The 16,874-nt window shown below is 42.1% G+C and overlaps 1 protein-coding gene across 1 annotated transcript; it reads left to right on the top strand.

Moving 5' to 3' along the window:
* The first annotated feature begins 13,726 nt into the window (after positions 1 to 13,726).
* Positions 13,727 to 15,642, top strand: igfbp1a (insulin-like growth factor binding protein 1a). The gene is given in 5 exon segments (XM_076727143.1): positions 13,727 to 14,271; positions 14,428 to 14,597; positions 14,907 to 15,035; positions 15,382 to 15,489; positions 15,491 to 15,642. Coding segments are annotated over 5 exon segments (807 nt in total). The 5' UTR covers positions 13,727 to 13,889; the 3' UTR covers positions 15,509 to 15,642.
* The last annotated feature ends 1,232 nt before the right edge of the window (positions 15,643 to 16,874 follow it).

The raw sequence follows: 16,874 nt of genomic DNA, 5'->3' as shown, positions 1-16,874 counted from the left end.
TCGGTGGATTTGTTTTCCAGGTATGAAACCTTGTAAATGGGGATCTGAAAACTAGGCCGCATAAAGTTTGGAAATCTTTATTTTGAAACTACTACAGATGTAGTACATTTGTACTCATATTGCAGACTGTTCGTCCACAGCTGAGATTACAACACCCACTTTTCAGACATCTGCCCACACAGTTGCGACTTTGCGAGTCATGTGATTTCTGGCAGCATTGTCTTGCAGCTCTGTTCTGAAGCTGGTTGGAAACAAAAAGCCAGGATCCAGCAGGCAGTGACAATTGCTCTTAACCTTTTGTTTACGCTCTGCTCAAGTACACTTCAATCACATCATATTTACTAGGTTCGGTGGTGTCTATTGTTTTTCCAGACTACTTAAGATGAAACCACGTCCACTTTCGTATGACGATGGAATATTACAGTCAGTAGCTTGGATAATAACATGTGAGGCACTGAATTTGATGAATTTAGTGTTTATCAGCTCAGCGGGAGATTGTGGTGGAACTCAAAATGTTAACCGTGCTTGTATTACTTGTATTACTTGTATTACTCTATGGGTAAAAAGACCAATTAATGCAGAGATGCAAGTCTATGAAAATTAGCTTTTAGTAGAGATTTAAAAGAAGTCACTGCTTAGAAAATATGAGGAATTTGGGAAAAAAATCCCAGAGGTCCAAGGTGTCATCGAATATGTCCAGTCACACTTGAGAAGCAGCAAGCAACAGTTTTGTATTCGGTGTGTGAAGGAGAGATACTGCATGTCCTTCCTGCTGCTGGCAGACTGTATAACAAACACTGCTCCACACACGTGTGAAATCATTTTAACTGCACAGACATATTACTGGACGGTATTTTAGACTCTTTATAGCAAAACAGTGCTGTTAGACCGAATCAATATATTTGAAAGTCACCATTCTGTCACATTTCCTTTTGCCAATGCCTTCCAAGCTTTGTTTGTGTTTCCTTTTTACTCTGGTGAGTTCCACTGTCATCACTCTTTTAATGTTCCCATGCATTATGAGTTAGTTGGCTATTCCTCCTGGTAGGGCCTGCAGAATTGCGGGAAATGGATACATTTCTCAAAAGTCGACCAGAGTCCTCAAACACTGGCAACAGCTCTTTAACCTCATGAACACATCAAAGTCATAAGGGCTGACAGGCTAGTATGTGCCCTGACAAAGGCCTATACAGCCCATATAAAATGAAAGATGGCACCTCATTTCCCACTGACTGGACTGAGGCCCAACGTCATTTCACTCAGTTCTCCCACTGTCGACTGGAAGTACCTTTGCAACCATTCTAATGTAGAAGCCCACAAGTGTAAACTCACTTTCCTCTTGTTCAATCTTCCCTTTCCTGCCACACATTTGTTCCACAAACCTTATGAACGTCTGAAAGGGGTGGCTGTTCTCCCAGGCTGTACCGAAACACCAGTAAAGGAATTAGCGTCTGATTTGAACCTGATATTGTGAGTCAAAGCATCAGACTTTTTATTCGTAGCATCATTGTACACAGAGGAGGATAACATGTTGGTAAGCACAAAACTACCCTTGTTTCATAGCAAGCAGCAAAAGCAAACACTTTTAGTGGATGTACTTTGCAGTTGCTCCCAAGAATTACGTTCAGCCATTGCTGCTGGCTCAGACAATCCTCTCCACCAAGTCGAAACATTTGTACTGATTAATCATTTTGATCCCAAACTATGGAAAAATAGATCCCAGGTCCCTTTGATGGGAAGCATCACATCATTCATGACTACGTGACTGATCCGTCTTAAAAAAACACTACTGGCAAGTTATGGTACACAAACTGCAAACTCTCTGGTGTAAAAAGACCAATCTTTAACTTTCCTGATGAGGACAGTCTTTCTGTTTAGGACGCTGGAGGAGTCGGGAGTGTGAGAAAGGTGTCGGGACCTCAGTGAGTTAAACAAATTTCTGTCTCTCTCCTCACCAGCCCATCCCCCTCCTCACCCCCCCAACAGAGGAATCTAGCAAGGAATGGGGGGTTTAAAGGGAAAAAGAAAACAAAACAAACGTGGGGCCTTATCATTGTGTCTATTTGTATGTTGAGCTGAGTGCGAAGGGATGTTTCAAGTCCTGTCGCAGGAAGAACCGACTTCCAAACATTCATCAGTGATGTGAAAACGTGTGCATGTGTGTGTGCTGCTGGTGTGTGTATAGTAAAGCAGCTGGAAGTGCTGGGGCATGTGGAGCATCCTGAGTGACGGGTTGTCATGGCAACGCAAGATTGTGCCCTGAAACCATCAAGGTTGTGTTTTTCGATGAGTAAATGATAAACCAGTCAACCACCCTCCTTCTTCTCCTGTTAGCTTTGTGATTCATGCTGATTGTGCGCAATCACTGCAGAGGATGTCAATACTCCACTTTCTGTTGATAACCAAGAAATTTACAGCAGCCAGTGTGTGTGTGTGTGTGTGTGTGTGTGTGTGTGTGTGTGTGTGTGTGTGTGTTTACCACCTGCTGGACTCTGATATGATCAAACACACCCGGCTCTGGAGTGCCAATGCAAACACTCACACACTCAGAGATAAGCCAGCGGAAACGGGCCTTACAGGCCTCATTTACAGCTGTGGTGTAGCGGAACGGACGTCTATCAGCAGCCTGAGTCAGACGTAGCAGAAGTGAGATCGGTGCAGTGACGCAGCCGAGCAGGACCCTCTGCAGGCTTACCAATAGTTTTACTGCTTACCCAATGACCCCGTGTGTCATAACATCCCTTACTGTAAACCCCACTGGAATCTGGACACTCGAGCGTGGGAGGAAAAACACAACCCCAGTGCTTAAGTGTGTGCGTATAACTTTGCAGATGTGTGTTTGTTCATTTTCTCTACTTATCTGCATACATGTTTGTATATCTCTGTTTGCATCTGTGTTTAAGTGAGTGCATGTTTGTGTGTGAGTGAGGCCAAACAAGTGATGAACTTGCAGCTCAACATCAAACGTGTATTACATCTGCAGTATGTACCTGAGAGCAAACGGGGCACTTTCTCTGAGTGAAAATGAAAAACACCTGCTCTTCCGGGATCAGTAGTGCCCAAACTGGGGGTCAAGAACCCTGAATGGTTCGCAAAGCAAATCTGATGGGTCGTGAAGTGATCAACAAGATAGGCAAGGGGAGGAAGAGGCATTTCTGCTCCTCAAAATTCTGATTTATCCACAAATTCCAAAAAAGGAAAACCTTATAAGAGGTTGATGAGTTGTAACTGATGGTTTTCTTAATGGTTAATAGATAAGAACATTATGCAGGCTCGTGATTGGTCTTGAGTTGGTTGTTGTCTCTGCATGCAGAGGTCATGTACATGTTTTTCATTCAAAAGTCAAACTTCCATTCAAATGTGTGAAAATAATGAAACAGTCGACCTGTATTGATCTGTCTGAATTCAAAGTTGCCTGTGCTTGTACTCTTAAACACGCTGTCCATCTGACCCATTGCATGGCCTGTCCGTACTAGGCTTTCAAAAGGTTGCTTTTCTGTGAACTCTTGGGCCTTGTGAGCTGTTCTAGATCTGTGTTGTGGATCTGGAGCAAGTTCACAGTACAGACTATTTGCTCCACTTTTAGTCTACCATGACCACCACACTGTCAGCCACGCAGCACAATTTAGAGTTAAAGCCCATGATTCATCCTGAAGGACTGCTTTTACATTTTATCAAATCCATATGCAAGGTTTAAGCTCTCAGATGCTTTCAGTTTACTGAACTGGAAATGTTCTTCCAAGAAATTTCCTGCCACAACAGAGTTTCTGCAGGGTTGTGAAACAAAATGTTTCTTCGAGGTCTCCAGCAAGAGCCAAAAACACAAACTTTTTTCTGATTAGAACAGAAAAAACATCCTCCTACAAGATTGTTTCTCGTCAAGGATTTCCCCTGTGCGAGAGTGTTATTCTCTCTGGCGTACGTTATGTTTTCCCTGCAAGCACATCAGCACAGATACACACAGGGTCAATGAACTCCATGTTGTGTAAGAACAGCAGTGACCCTTACTAACCTCCTCCCGCCGCTCCTGTATGTTTGGTCTCTTCTGAACATCCACGCAGATGGAATGTGACGCGCTGAGAGAAAACACCTTAAAACCTCCCAAAGAAATGTCATAATAACCTCCAAAACAGAGCAGGTCACGGTGTCCTGAAGCAAACCGATAAACCCTATGAAAAACAAGTGGATAACAATACTTTGACCTGGACACTGACGTCTCTGATCAGACACGGCATGTCTCATCACCAAAAGCACATCTCTACTGGCATCTTGCCAAATTATTTGTCAGGTTTGGAGATATTTTCCTGTGATGAAATTATGAAATTATAGATATTTATTCCATTTAAAAAGCGTAAAGAGTTGCATGTCTTTCCATTATCTAAGGATAATCCACAGACCTGCAAAGCATTTTGAAGAAACAGGGCCTAACTGTTAATCAGGAGATCTGTGGAGGCATTGTTAGTTGTTTCTAGACAGACAAGTTGCCATTTAATTCTGAAAAGGTTTCAATGGTCTGAAGAACATGAATAAAATATATTAGACCTCCTTCTTCTCCCTCAGGCGCACTTCATAAACTGCAGTTTGCCTTTAACATTTCCAGCTGCAGCTCTCAGCTTGTGTTGAATGCAGACAGCAGAACTTGTTACCTGCTATAAATAATTTGATATCTGGCCTGTGAAATGTCTTGAAGTCAAGATGTTGGAAATCTTGGGAAGAAACTATTTCAGTGTTGAAGCTAAGGCTAAAGACCAGTTGCTTCCACCTGTTTACCAGTTCTTGATTACAGTACTTTGTTGCACAATGCACTGTTGAACTCACACATGTTGTTTATCACAGCGTGCAGAAAACCGTAACCAAATTAAACCCACTCACTCATCATTGTGCTTTGTGTTCCAGAGCTGGCTTACGAACTCGCTCATTAAAGGAACATTCTGCAGCTATTTTACCTTGAAATAACAGCTTCAAAATCATGATGACACACTGAATTGTAACAGGGAGAACGCCACCACAAATGCCTGTGCTTGTATCGTGGAAGTTGGGTTGAAGAAGTACGATCTCCCGTGAGAAGCTTTACGGCACTCTATCACACACCGCCGAGGATGGGCCGTCAGCTGGCTATGAGCTCAGAGAGTGACCAAAGAAGAGGCCAGACAAGAGTAAATCTCTGACTGACTTTTAGTTGTTGGCGAGAAAGTGAATAGCACAAGTCCAAAAAATATCAGTTCTTGTGCAACACTGCTTTAACTCAACTGAGCTGTTATGAAGCCATTCTGTGCAAACTTCCATCGTGTTTCTACAAATGCATTTTGTCTTACAGTCATCATAGTGTGTATCTGCTATCTATCAGTGAAGAACAGAGACGGCAAAGGAAGCCTCCACGATTTCTCCTCCAGCCACAAACTACGTTGAAATCGATCAATCTGATGTCTCTGGAAGAATGAAACACTAAATTCAATGATGAATTACTCCTTTATTACTTGTCTCTATTATTTTAGCAGTCTTGATATTGTCATCTGATTTTCATACTGTTTTACCTGTTGCCTGTTTTCATTTTGTTACTTTCTCTGCAGAAGAGGTTTTCCACTTCAGTTTGAAATGAAAATAAAATATTTCGGAAATTCAGCACATAAAACTGAAACTATCTACACAGCCATACACCATGAGAGGTGGGGGGAAAATAAGTCCTTTGTGGTGGCTGAAACCGTTCATGTGAATCTCATTATCTGCCTGTTATGATCTCTGGAAAATGTACTTTTCAGTTCAAAAATACACTTTTCTTTCAACTGGAATTCCAAACTGCACAATTATTTGCCTCTCTTGGGGACAATGAAGATGAAAGTGAAGTGAAGTGGAGACAAAAAGAGTCAATACAGTCCACATTACAAAGAGTGGCGACTGTATACCCCACCAGTGTTTATCAGACTGCAGCGCTTCCTCACTGTAAATGATCTTTCAGTCTTTATTTACTGCAGTGAATTCTTTGATGTGGATGTTCTGGACAGACTGTTCTATTGTAATTGAAGAAAGGATCTTAAGACACAGATTTGATGGAAGGAAAGGGGAGGAGGGTGAGTAAAGTAACAGTGAGGTTGGATGGAAAACTCCACATAATAGTGGTAAATCCTACCAACACAGCTCTCCTGACCCATTCATGAGATTGTTTCCAGTTAACTTTGCCAAGTGCAATCCTCTGGCTCGGACTTCCTCCTACTTCTCATTAGAGCCACGAGAGAGGGAAGCACTGCAGCGAAACACACACACACAGACACACACACACACGCACATACACACATACACACACACACTCAGAGAGAGAGAGGAGGAAACTAAACACAATGGATGCTGGCGCATGGGAGCCTGGATTTCCTGGGTTTCCCACACACAAGTGTACAATCACAAGCTCACAAACATATACACTTATTCACACAGAAACACACTGTCACACACACACACACACACACACACACACATGAACCATCGTGCAACATGCCAAGACACTGGGGTCTCATGAATAAATTGATTCCCCCATTCACAATATTAAAGCAGTGAGAGTGTCCTGAGACTCCTCCGCCATGAGTGACCCCGGCTCTGTTTCAGTGTTTTTCTCCCAGACCTCAATCTACGATCTGGATTGCCTGTTTAATAAGACATGGATTATCCGATTAAGGAAATCTTGTGAGAAGGAGAGGAGAAGAAAAAGAACAACTTTGCTGGGGATTAGCGTCATTGTGCCCACTCACATCACATTCCTGGCTGCTGATTCTCAGCCCTGGGAGAGGACACTGGTTAACCAGACCACGCCGCTGACGTGTCCTGGGACCGGAGACGACACTGGTTCACGCACAGACCAGAGACCAGGGCTCCCATCTGCACCAGTACCTCAGCTTTAAATATGCGTCACACTCTACAATGTACATGTTCTGTACACAAACATATTGAAGTGTTTTGATGTAAATTCATTCCTAAAGCATTAGTTGGGCTAATACATAAACCTGTCCCATGAAGAGCTTTTATTCTATAATAAAACTTGTGACGCCACCTTTGGTGCCACTGTCTGAAAGTCTAGATTTTATGAAAATTAAAAAGTGTTTATTAATACTTCACACATTGTTTACAGATAGTAACAATTAGACGACAAACCATTAATTGGATAGTTTTGTACTGAACCTCCACCAGCATAACCTGCTTTTAGCTTTGTCTTTACTTCACCACTAACACCTCATTCAATCACTTACACCAGAGTCCATTTATTGATTAATTACTCATTAGGAATGACTTAGAACTGCAGACCTGACTGTTTAAACCTATGAACCCTTGTGTGTGACTACCAACAAACAGATATGTATTTAGGTCTGTTAATTCTCTCTGACCAAGTCCAAATTAAGTTACAAGTCTTCAATGGCATGTTGCAAGTCAGGCTCCAAGTCTGCAGTGTCTTTGAATGCTGAGCATTAAAGGCGCTCTGTGGAAGTAATGTTTACATCCAGTGTTTTATACTGAAATGTATTGTGATATCGTTGAGGTCAAAAAACACGTTGAATGCATTTCTTTCTGCATTAAACATTTGGAAAGCAAACACTTGTATTTACATTACACAGCAGTCTTCCTCTTCATTGCCATTGTTGGTGCATTCCTGTGTTAACTGCCATCAACTCGGATGATACGAAATTGGGACCCACTCATAAAAAACATTGATCCACAATGCTACTAGTGGTCAACTTTGAGGTTAATTTTGAAAATTTTCATCTAAAATAATCAGTATATTCAATTGTGTAGCAAAGCATGGCCTGCCTGGTGCTGTCCAGGTATCAGTCAAAATCAAGTCTCATATAAGTCAAATCACTGCTGACATTTTTGGACTGAAGCCTGACTGAAGTCCAACTCCCAGGCCTCAGCTCTAACTACAGGTGAGCAAGTACTCAGATCTTGGAGGCTACTTAAAGCTGGGGTTGGTGGAGAAACCAGCAAGAGTAAGCAACATTTTGGAAGTATCCAACTGAAAAAATCCCATCTCCCCCCTTCTCACCTCCCTCCAAAGCCACTTTCCCAAAACACACCAACACACACGGCCCTAACTATTGCTGGCTGACTGAGCTCAGCGGGTCAGCTGAGAGATGTGAGTGGTGAATTTGCTACATTGCACAAACTCTCTTAGCACTTTTAGTCTAATAAATACATTCAACAACTCTGCACATCTATTTCAACATAAGCAAAATAGCCGTCACAAATGAACCTTTCAGTCTGAATCGTGACCCGTCATTTGGCTGAATGAAATGGACGAGTTTATTACAGGCCTGCAACAGTCACATCTGTCACACAGAGCATTTGATTTATTGATACTGTCAGAAAGTTGAAATTTTCAGCAAATAAAAAAATCCCTCTAAAATATTTAAAATATTACTTAAGTAAAAGTACAAAAGTATTGGTATCAAAATATACTTTAAATACCAAAAGTAAAAAATACTAATCATGGAGATCAGTTATTTGAGAATAATATACTGTATATCATATTGAATTCTAATTATTTATTCATGTCTTCATTAAAGTTAATGTTGCAGATGGTAACAGTGCAGATAATTTCAATTACTTAATAAACTTTATGTGCTGGGTAGCTTGCGATTTTCCCTGAGATCAATAAAATTTTATCATAGCTTATTATCATAAGTTATGGTAAAAATGTATTTTTACATCATCATTTATTTTGTTGATTACATTTATATTAAACACCAGAATCTTCAAAGTAACTAAAGTTATCAAAATAATGTAGTGAAGACTAAAATATTCCCCTATAAAATGTAATGGAATAGAAGTATAAAGTAGCAGAAAATGGAAATACTCAAGTGAAGTACCTCCAAATTGTACTTAAGCACAAAACTTGAGTAAATGTACTTAGTTACTAACCACCACTGCTCACAACTGCTGACCTGATGACTCATTACAAAGTGAGTCATGAGTTTCTTTCTGTTGCCACCAGATTTTGGAGTTGTATTGTTAGTAAGTCATTAATTAAAGGGTTCTTTCACCATAGTAATTCTATATATTCTATCAAAATGTGGTACTCCAATGTGTAGTAAAACACCACTGCAGTGTTACACCTGACTCAGTTGAACATCTCTTTCTGAGTGACGGAGGTGCATGAACCTCAGAGAGCCTCTGACTGTCAGCCTGTGTTGTATTCATGCAGGTGTGCATTCTTTCTGTGGGTGTGATTTCAAACAACCCTGTTTTTCTGAGCTCATCTGTCGTAGATACCCCCCTTGTGACGCCCTCCAAAGGGCAAGGTTTAAATCACCATAAATGGAGGGTTAGACTCTGTGTGTGTGTGTGTGGGTGTGAGCAGCTCCTGAGACAACAAGACTGTTTTTCCCGGTGCTCTTGTCAAAAGTAAACATTCCAGTCTTGGGACGTTCAATGCCAAGCGCCGTTTGATCTGCATCATGTGACACCTGAAAGAGATGGAAAGCCCCGCTTATCATCGCCCTCCCAAGCACAAACCCTGCGGCACCCATGCAGGGGCTTGTGCTGTTGTGGCCAGGGTCGCAGGGCTCTGATGGATCCCGCTGTGGACATGTGTCTTTGAAAAAGTAGGTCTGTCCCTGACCTGAGATAACTCTGTTCTGTTTGACCGCTCTGCTTCTCTGATCTGACAGCACCAAAAAACACTCACACAACCTGGCCGCTACCGCACTTGGCTCTTCCATGAGAATTCTTCACTTTTTAATCCCTCGTGTCAATCCATCTTTACATCAATCTGCTAATTACATAGATGATCCCATGCTATGCTTTACCTCAGCAGCCAGTCAACCATATGAGGCCCTATCATGAGACATTACAGACAGTCTTTACACAGCAGCGGAGGCAGCGCCAAACTATTTTTAAGACTTTTTCGAGAACATTCGGGTGAAATGAGAATAACTGTCCTGCCATGCAGCATCTGATCCACGTTTCAGCTCGCAGCATGCCAGAAGTCCACACAAGGACACAGGGTGCAGTTCAACTGAGGACAGACTGATCCAAACATCCCACATGTGCATCAGGAAACATGTGACTGTAACTGTAAGGTTTCAACTTTTAACATTTCAGTCAGCTTATTAGGTGAAATAAGCATTTAGACTGCTTGCTTAAGAAACAGTGGATAAGTATTAACAGCAATATGCACCTGAGGAATATTTGGAATGCTGTCTTTAACTTGTTATGGAGTATTTAACACTTCTGCATACTGCATTTTTGCAGTAAAAGTAGAAACTTTTCAAGTAAAGGATCTAAACTCTTCCTCTACCACTCTCAGAGTGTCATTAAATATATCTTATATTACCTGATGAATATGGTGCATTAACATGTTAGCAGCAGGAGTGTGGAGATTAATTTTGTGTTTTCACATGATGACACAAACAAATTATGGTTGAAGGCTCCTGAAATAGCAAAGTAAGAGGACCTTGTATTTAGAAGATCTACTTGATGTGACAGCATTTCAGTACTCAAGATGGGTCATAAAATCTAGATCAATATATCATATTTTCAAACAAACTTCAGAATTTGCAATGTAACTAAATGCAACTGTCAAATTAAGTAAAGCTCAATATTTTCATCATTTTGAAATGTAATGGAGTATTTAAATGAAATACAAGTTCAAGCTCAAAAATGAAGGGAAGTGTAGTACTTGACTAAATGGCTTTCCGCCGTTGTTAGTACAACTGTACAACAGTGTTTTCCTGACAAGAATGAGGCTGATTCGTTATGCATTAAAGGACTTCATGTTCAGTGAGAGTGAGAAAAAAACATCCTGTAGGACATGCTGTGTGGACTGCACATGTGCACACATCACGTTTTATTAATAGAAGGGATTAAATGGAGCGTCTTTCCTTTTCCTTTAAACCCTTGAACCTCATTTCCCTGCCAGTAGGTCAGTTATCACAAGTCACGCTGTGCAGCCAAACTTTATTCAAACCCACAGAACTTTAGTTTAGGTTTTAGTGGGAATCACAAACACATCAGACTGAGTTTGGGGAAAATTTTAAGAAACAATGCAGAAAATATTTCTATTGTGTGGAATGGGATGAAGCACAGAGGATATTTCACTCGGTATAAACCTCATATAGATTAAATGAAGAGCTGGAACAAGATGATACAGAGTACACAGTGTTTGACACTGACACTGTGGAATGAGATGATTTTCTATCCTTAGTTGAAGCTACTAAGGGGAAATAAAAGGGAAATTAATTTGATATTAATGGATAAGGACAAAGTCTGTATTCTGAGTGGGGAAATAAGATAAACACAGTTTTGGAACCTGGTATCACTTTGAAATGAAATGACAGGTGTTTCAAAATACGTTCGAACATGAAACAGCAGCCTGAACACCCCAAGCATTATTCATGTTTTCGACAGGTTTTTTTCTTTTTCACCAGAAAGGTCTTTAAATTTCCAGTTATGATCAGTTTTCCTCTTGAACTCCAACTCTCACTCACGTCTGTGATTGATATGAAAAAAACAATATAAAATACAGACTCACCATTTAAGTTGTTGTACATTCAAAGTTTTCCTTAAGCAAAAGTAGACAACTATTATTGCTCCTTAAGTATTATCATGAATATGAAGTTCATTAATAGAACCTAACTAGACCTTTTCAGAGTGTAATGGAAAGTAATGACAATTAATAAGCACTTAAGGCATAATTGTACCTTTACTCCAGAGCTATCGTTACTAAAGTAAAAGTACTCATTATGCAAACTACAGTGAGTACATTAATTTAAGCAATGTATTTTACTAAGTTATACTTTACTTGATTATACCCATTCTATGCTACTTTACACTTCAACTCCACTACATTTCAGAAGGAAATACTGTTTAAATATTTACTACACTACATTTATCTTATTAGCTGATTAAGAGTTTACAAAACTTTTCAAACATGATGCACTGATGCAGATTAAACACAGTGTATAAAGTAGTCATATACCACCAGCAAAATGTATGCAAAGTATCAAAAATGAAAGAAGTCATTGTGCAGAATGACTCCTTTCAAAGTGCTATTAGTTGTATTGGTTGCTATTCTTGATGCATTAACTTGTAAACAACATTTAAAGGTCGCATTTGATCCAGATGGAGCTAATTTGAACTACTTTATACACTGCTGGGTAGGCAAACCTATATTTTGTTTACTGATCAGATATCATCAATATTATCAGCATCTACAAAGTAACTATATTAACTGTAGCTGTCAGGCAAATGTGAAGTCCAAGATTTCCCTCTGAACTGCAGTGAAACAGAAGCACAAGGTGGCAGAAAATGTGACTACTCAAGTTAAATAAGTACCTAAATAGTAGATACTTGAGTAAATGACCAATCCTATGTGACTAACCTGCACAACGTGCACTACTGGTGTGTAACTGAATTGAATTCACTTTTTGAACACACAGATGATGAAGTCAGCATGGCATGGGGGCAGTGGGTCTAGAAAACGCTCTCACGCCACATCAGATTACACTAAAAGCTTTATTTAGCCCGGAGCTTTCAAGAATACAAATCTGGACATCACGCGAGAGTGACTGTTAACACCATGGCTGACAGATGATGCAATCCTATAAACCAATTGCATGGAGCCGATCACACGATGAGGGCCGTTGCACCATGAAAAGTGAGGTTATTAATGAGTGAATGTGGAAATAGATGATTGGAGGGAATGAAAGGGAGGAAAATAAAGAGTGAGTATGCACTGACAGTCCTTTTTTTCTTTTTTTTTTTTATAGGGAACATTGTCACATGCACGTCTGGCGTTAGCAGTGACAGGACGCCAAATGCCTGGCAGAAAGCCGTGAAAACGTGCGTGTTGTCCACCGTGGGACCATCAAAGTCCCAGGAGAGTGGCGAGGCGAGGGACGTGTCTGTGGACATGTCAGCGCAGCTCCCATTCAAAGCTTTGGTCTATTATTGTCCCAGGAAACGGGTAATTACAACTGGACATCTCCTGGACTGAGCCCAAAGTCGGCTTCAGTGCGCGCGCGAGGGACAGAGGGATCACATACCACAGAGTCCCGAGCCCTGGACTCACTGGCGTAAACGGTGACCCTCATTTGCGCAGCTATTTCTGAAAGTTGGGTTTATTATCCCTCTGCAATGCACGGATGCTTTCTCATGTCAAATTAGAGCCGCTGGTTGGCTCTCAGCGGGCCCACGCTCTGCGCGCAGCGTGGGCGTGCGTAATTTGCGCTCCTTATTAGTTTTTCTCAAAAGTTGTGTAAGAAGATCGGAGAAGACAATTAATTGAAAGCCCTCATGAATAGACAACGTTGTTCTTGAAGAGAGGAGCTCATTTGTGTCAGACCACCACACAAGAAACCGCTTCACCTCTGAAATCGATTAAATCAGCTCCCGAGAGGCACTGCGCGAACTTATTCTCATTTCAAGTTATGGAAAGCAGCAAAAAGAATCAAATTCACAGGCTCTGTGTTGTTACTGTAGTCTGGCAGCATGAGGTAAAGTAGTTTAGTGTTGCACCAGGGTGAGAAAAGGGGGGGTGGGGGGGTCCTTGATTGCAACATCAAACACTGGTGTCGTCACTCGGCAGCGATACGTGCAAGCGCTGCCTGTTCCAAAATAAATATTGACGTGATCGTTGTATTCAAATGAGCTGCCTGACCGGACATAGGCGGGCCAATCAGAGCCCATCGTATCATCACACCTTCTTTTCAGAAATCATTCATAACGCCGATGCGTCAAACACTCACAGAGGACCCGGCTATAAATACGGCTGCGCGCAACGCACAGTTAGACATTTTCCCAAAATCAAACGAAAGACACAACTGAGCAAGAACCGTGGGAATCCGGCTTTGATTATTCTCTCTACCTTGCTCTACATTCCATATTCTATATTTAGTATCCAGCTCACTATGTTGGCCATGGGTGGATTATATTTGAAGCACGTCATGGTGGCAGCGGTGTGCTCCGTGCTGGTTACTGGGACGCTGGGGTCCCCGGTGGTGGGGCCAGAGCCGATCCGATGCGCCCAGTGTACTCCGGAGAAACTGAGCCAGTGTCCAGCGGTGGCGCCCGGATGCGCCGAGGTGTTGCGGGAGCCCGGCTGTGGATGCTGCCTCGCCTGCGCCCTGACGGCTGGAGAACTGTGCGGGATCTACACGGCGCCATGCGGCTCCGGACTGAGGTGCACCCCGAGACCCGGCGACCCCCGGCCGCTGCACTCCCTCACCCGGGGACAAGCCGTATGCACGGAGAGCACTGAGCCCGAGTCGACCCCCGAGCCCCTGACACAAGGTAGGCCTATAACCTCCACATTTAGACTTTTGTGTTTCACCACATCCAGCAAATCCTCATGATTACGAGCCAAAACACTTGCCTGATCTATTCTGAAGCCGTTTACAGTTACATTCAGTCGGTCCCGCCTCACATTCATTCAATTTCCTTCTCCAGATCAGGGAGAGCCAGAGGCTGAGATGGAGAACGCAGCCACCGTCTCGGACCCCGGCTCCAGCCACTACCTCCCCGGCCACAGCAAGCCTTACGACCCGAGGGCTGCTGCCGACGCTCAGGAGAGCATGAAAGCCAAACTCATCGCCATCCGCAAGAAGCTGGTCGAACAGGTAAGAGCCCAGCGCCGTATCAGTGTCATTGTGTGGATTCTGTGCAATCCTCTTTGTGCAGTATGTTAGTAAAAGTTTTTGGGGAGGTTTAGGGGAGCACCACAAGGGGGAGCTCGTGTGCTGTTTGAAGAGATGATGTGAGGGGAAAAAGAGAAAGGGGGTGCTTGTCAGGATAAGTTTTATATGCAGTTTGATGTCAGCCCACGTGCTCACTGATAATAAAGCGGTGTTGATTATTATTTCTGTGTGTTGGCACATCGCAGGCACAGAGCTCAGTTAACCCTTCTCTCACCTGCTCCCTCTCTTCAGGGGCCCTGTCACGTTGAGCTGCAGAGAGCCTTGGACAAGATTGCCAAATCCCAGCAGAAATTAGGAGACAAATTAACCAGATTCTACCTCCCCAACTGTGACAAACACGGACTTTATAAACCAAAACAGGTGAGTGTCTTCAGCAAATATACTCTATGTATGTGTGTCTGTGTGTGTGAGTGTTGGCTTTTTGGGGACGGATTCATGACTACTCAGCATGAAAGAATCTCACCAACTTGTGTGTGAGCACATGCAGCCAAGATTGTGTCAACCACAGCTTTAAAATGATTGTGTGTGAGTGAGTGTGTGTTGCAGGCAGGGATTTGTTCAGCACTGTTTGCACCTCAGAGTGTGTCTTTTTGTTGGAGGGTGATGTCACCCAGTTAGTGCTGCATGACCGTACATGCGTGCATCTCATATGGAATGAAAATGAAAGCAGTTAAATGACAGGATTCCTGCTTCTGGTTCTGTGCAGTGTGAATCCTCTCTGGACGGACAGAGGGGCCGATGCTGGTGTGTGAACTCCTGGAACGGCAAGAAGATTTTAGGTTCGACCGACCTGCCTGCAGACGCCGAGTGCCCTTAAAGAGATCAACCACTGATGCAGATCTCACAAAAAAGAAGAAGCAAGCCACTGATTTTTCCTTTTGATAGCTGTTTATTTATTGATCTTGTCCATGGTGGTGTTTAATTCAGGTACACTGTCATTGCGGGACTGTGGGTCCCAACCACCCTGAACCCCATCCTCGCTCCTCTTCAAACACCCGTCCCAAAGAGAAAAAAAAATCTATTTTTGTTTTTCTGAAAAAAGATTTTAATATTGATGCATTTACTTCTACTTTTCAGCCTTATTTATTTCCATTTTATTTCATTTTATTTGTCATTTCTAATTATTTTATTAGTATTTATATCATTTTTGCCTTATTGTTATTATATTATTATTATTTTTATGGGTGTATAAAGTGTATATATGTATCTTGGTCCTGAGTAACTCCACTGCTGAGTTGAGCTCGCTCTACCCTTAAGGAGTTGTCTGGAGGTTTGGTTTGTGACAAACCAAGCAACAACAAAAGCACTGAGTGACCAAATGTCATTTAGAAGTTTTTCCAAATGTTGTTTTTATGATTCATTTTCACATTGCTGCCATTGTTATGTCTTCTTTTTTTTTCTTGTTAATGTCCTTTTTTTTCTGATGTGACACATAATCAGCTCTTGTCAGTGAATGCAAAACTCTCAGTCGGGAATCCTTAAACAGTCTCAGAAAACATTTCCCATGGTTCCATGGGGTTACAGATAGCATGACAGGCGGTGCCTCCCTGCATCACCTCTCAGACGGGTATTTCTACATTAACCTACCTCCAATATTTATGTGTCTGCAGTCAGTTGTGTTGATGTATCTGTCAAAAAAAGAAAATTTGCTATTTTACTTTACATGTTGCTGTTCTGTTCTCTCTGACCAAGAACACATGACCACAAAGAGTGAGTCCCACAGTGAACCGTGTGACGGCTCTGCTCTACCTACATGCTGCTGTTGGAGAGAGAATTATTGTTTATTTGAGTCTATTCCAAAGTGACAAACTGCTCACTCGTGTGTATGTACACTTTTGTAATTGAGATGTAATGTAAGAAAAAAGGTGATATATTTAATAAAAACATTAACCTCGGCTATGCGCTCCTGGCCTCTCTTTCACCTCGGGCAGCTTTATTTTGTGCACAAACATCCATAGGAATCACAACACCAGAATCATAACAGCTTAATCAGGACGTGATTATGAAAGTCTTGTGTAGATGCACTGCTGGACCACATTTTCTATATTTAGTGTGTTTGTGTGCAGTGTTATCATGGTGATCTAAAGTGGAGGTCCTTGTCCAACTATAGACAGTTCGTGGGGACATGCAGCTCTACGCTGCCTTTTGACCCGCTCTCTGTTTGCCTTGGTCGGGCACAGGAATTTGCCTCAACCTCTC

Source organism: Chaetodon auriga, chromosome 3 (assembly GCF_051107435.1).
Source record: "Chaetodon auriga isolate fChaAug3 chromosome 3, fChaAug3.hap1, whole genome shotgun sequence".
NCBI lineage: Eukaryota > Metazoa > Chordata > Actinopteri > Chaetodontiformes > Chaetodontidae > Chaetodon > Chaetodon auriga.
Note: the sequence above shows the minus strand (reverse complement) of the source record. Positions and strands in the feature narration are given on the sequence as shown.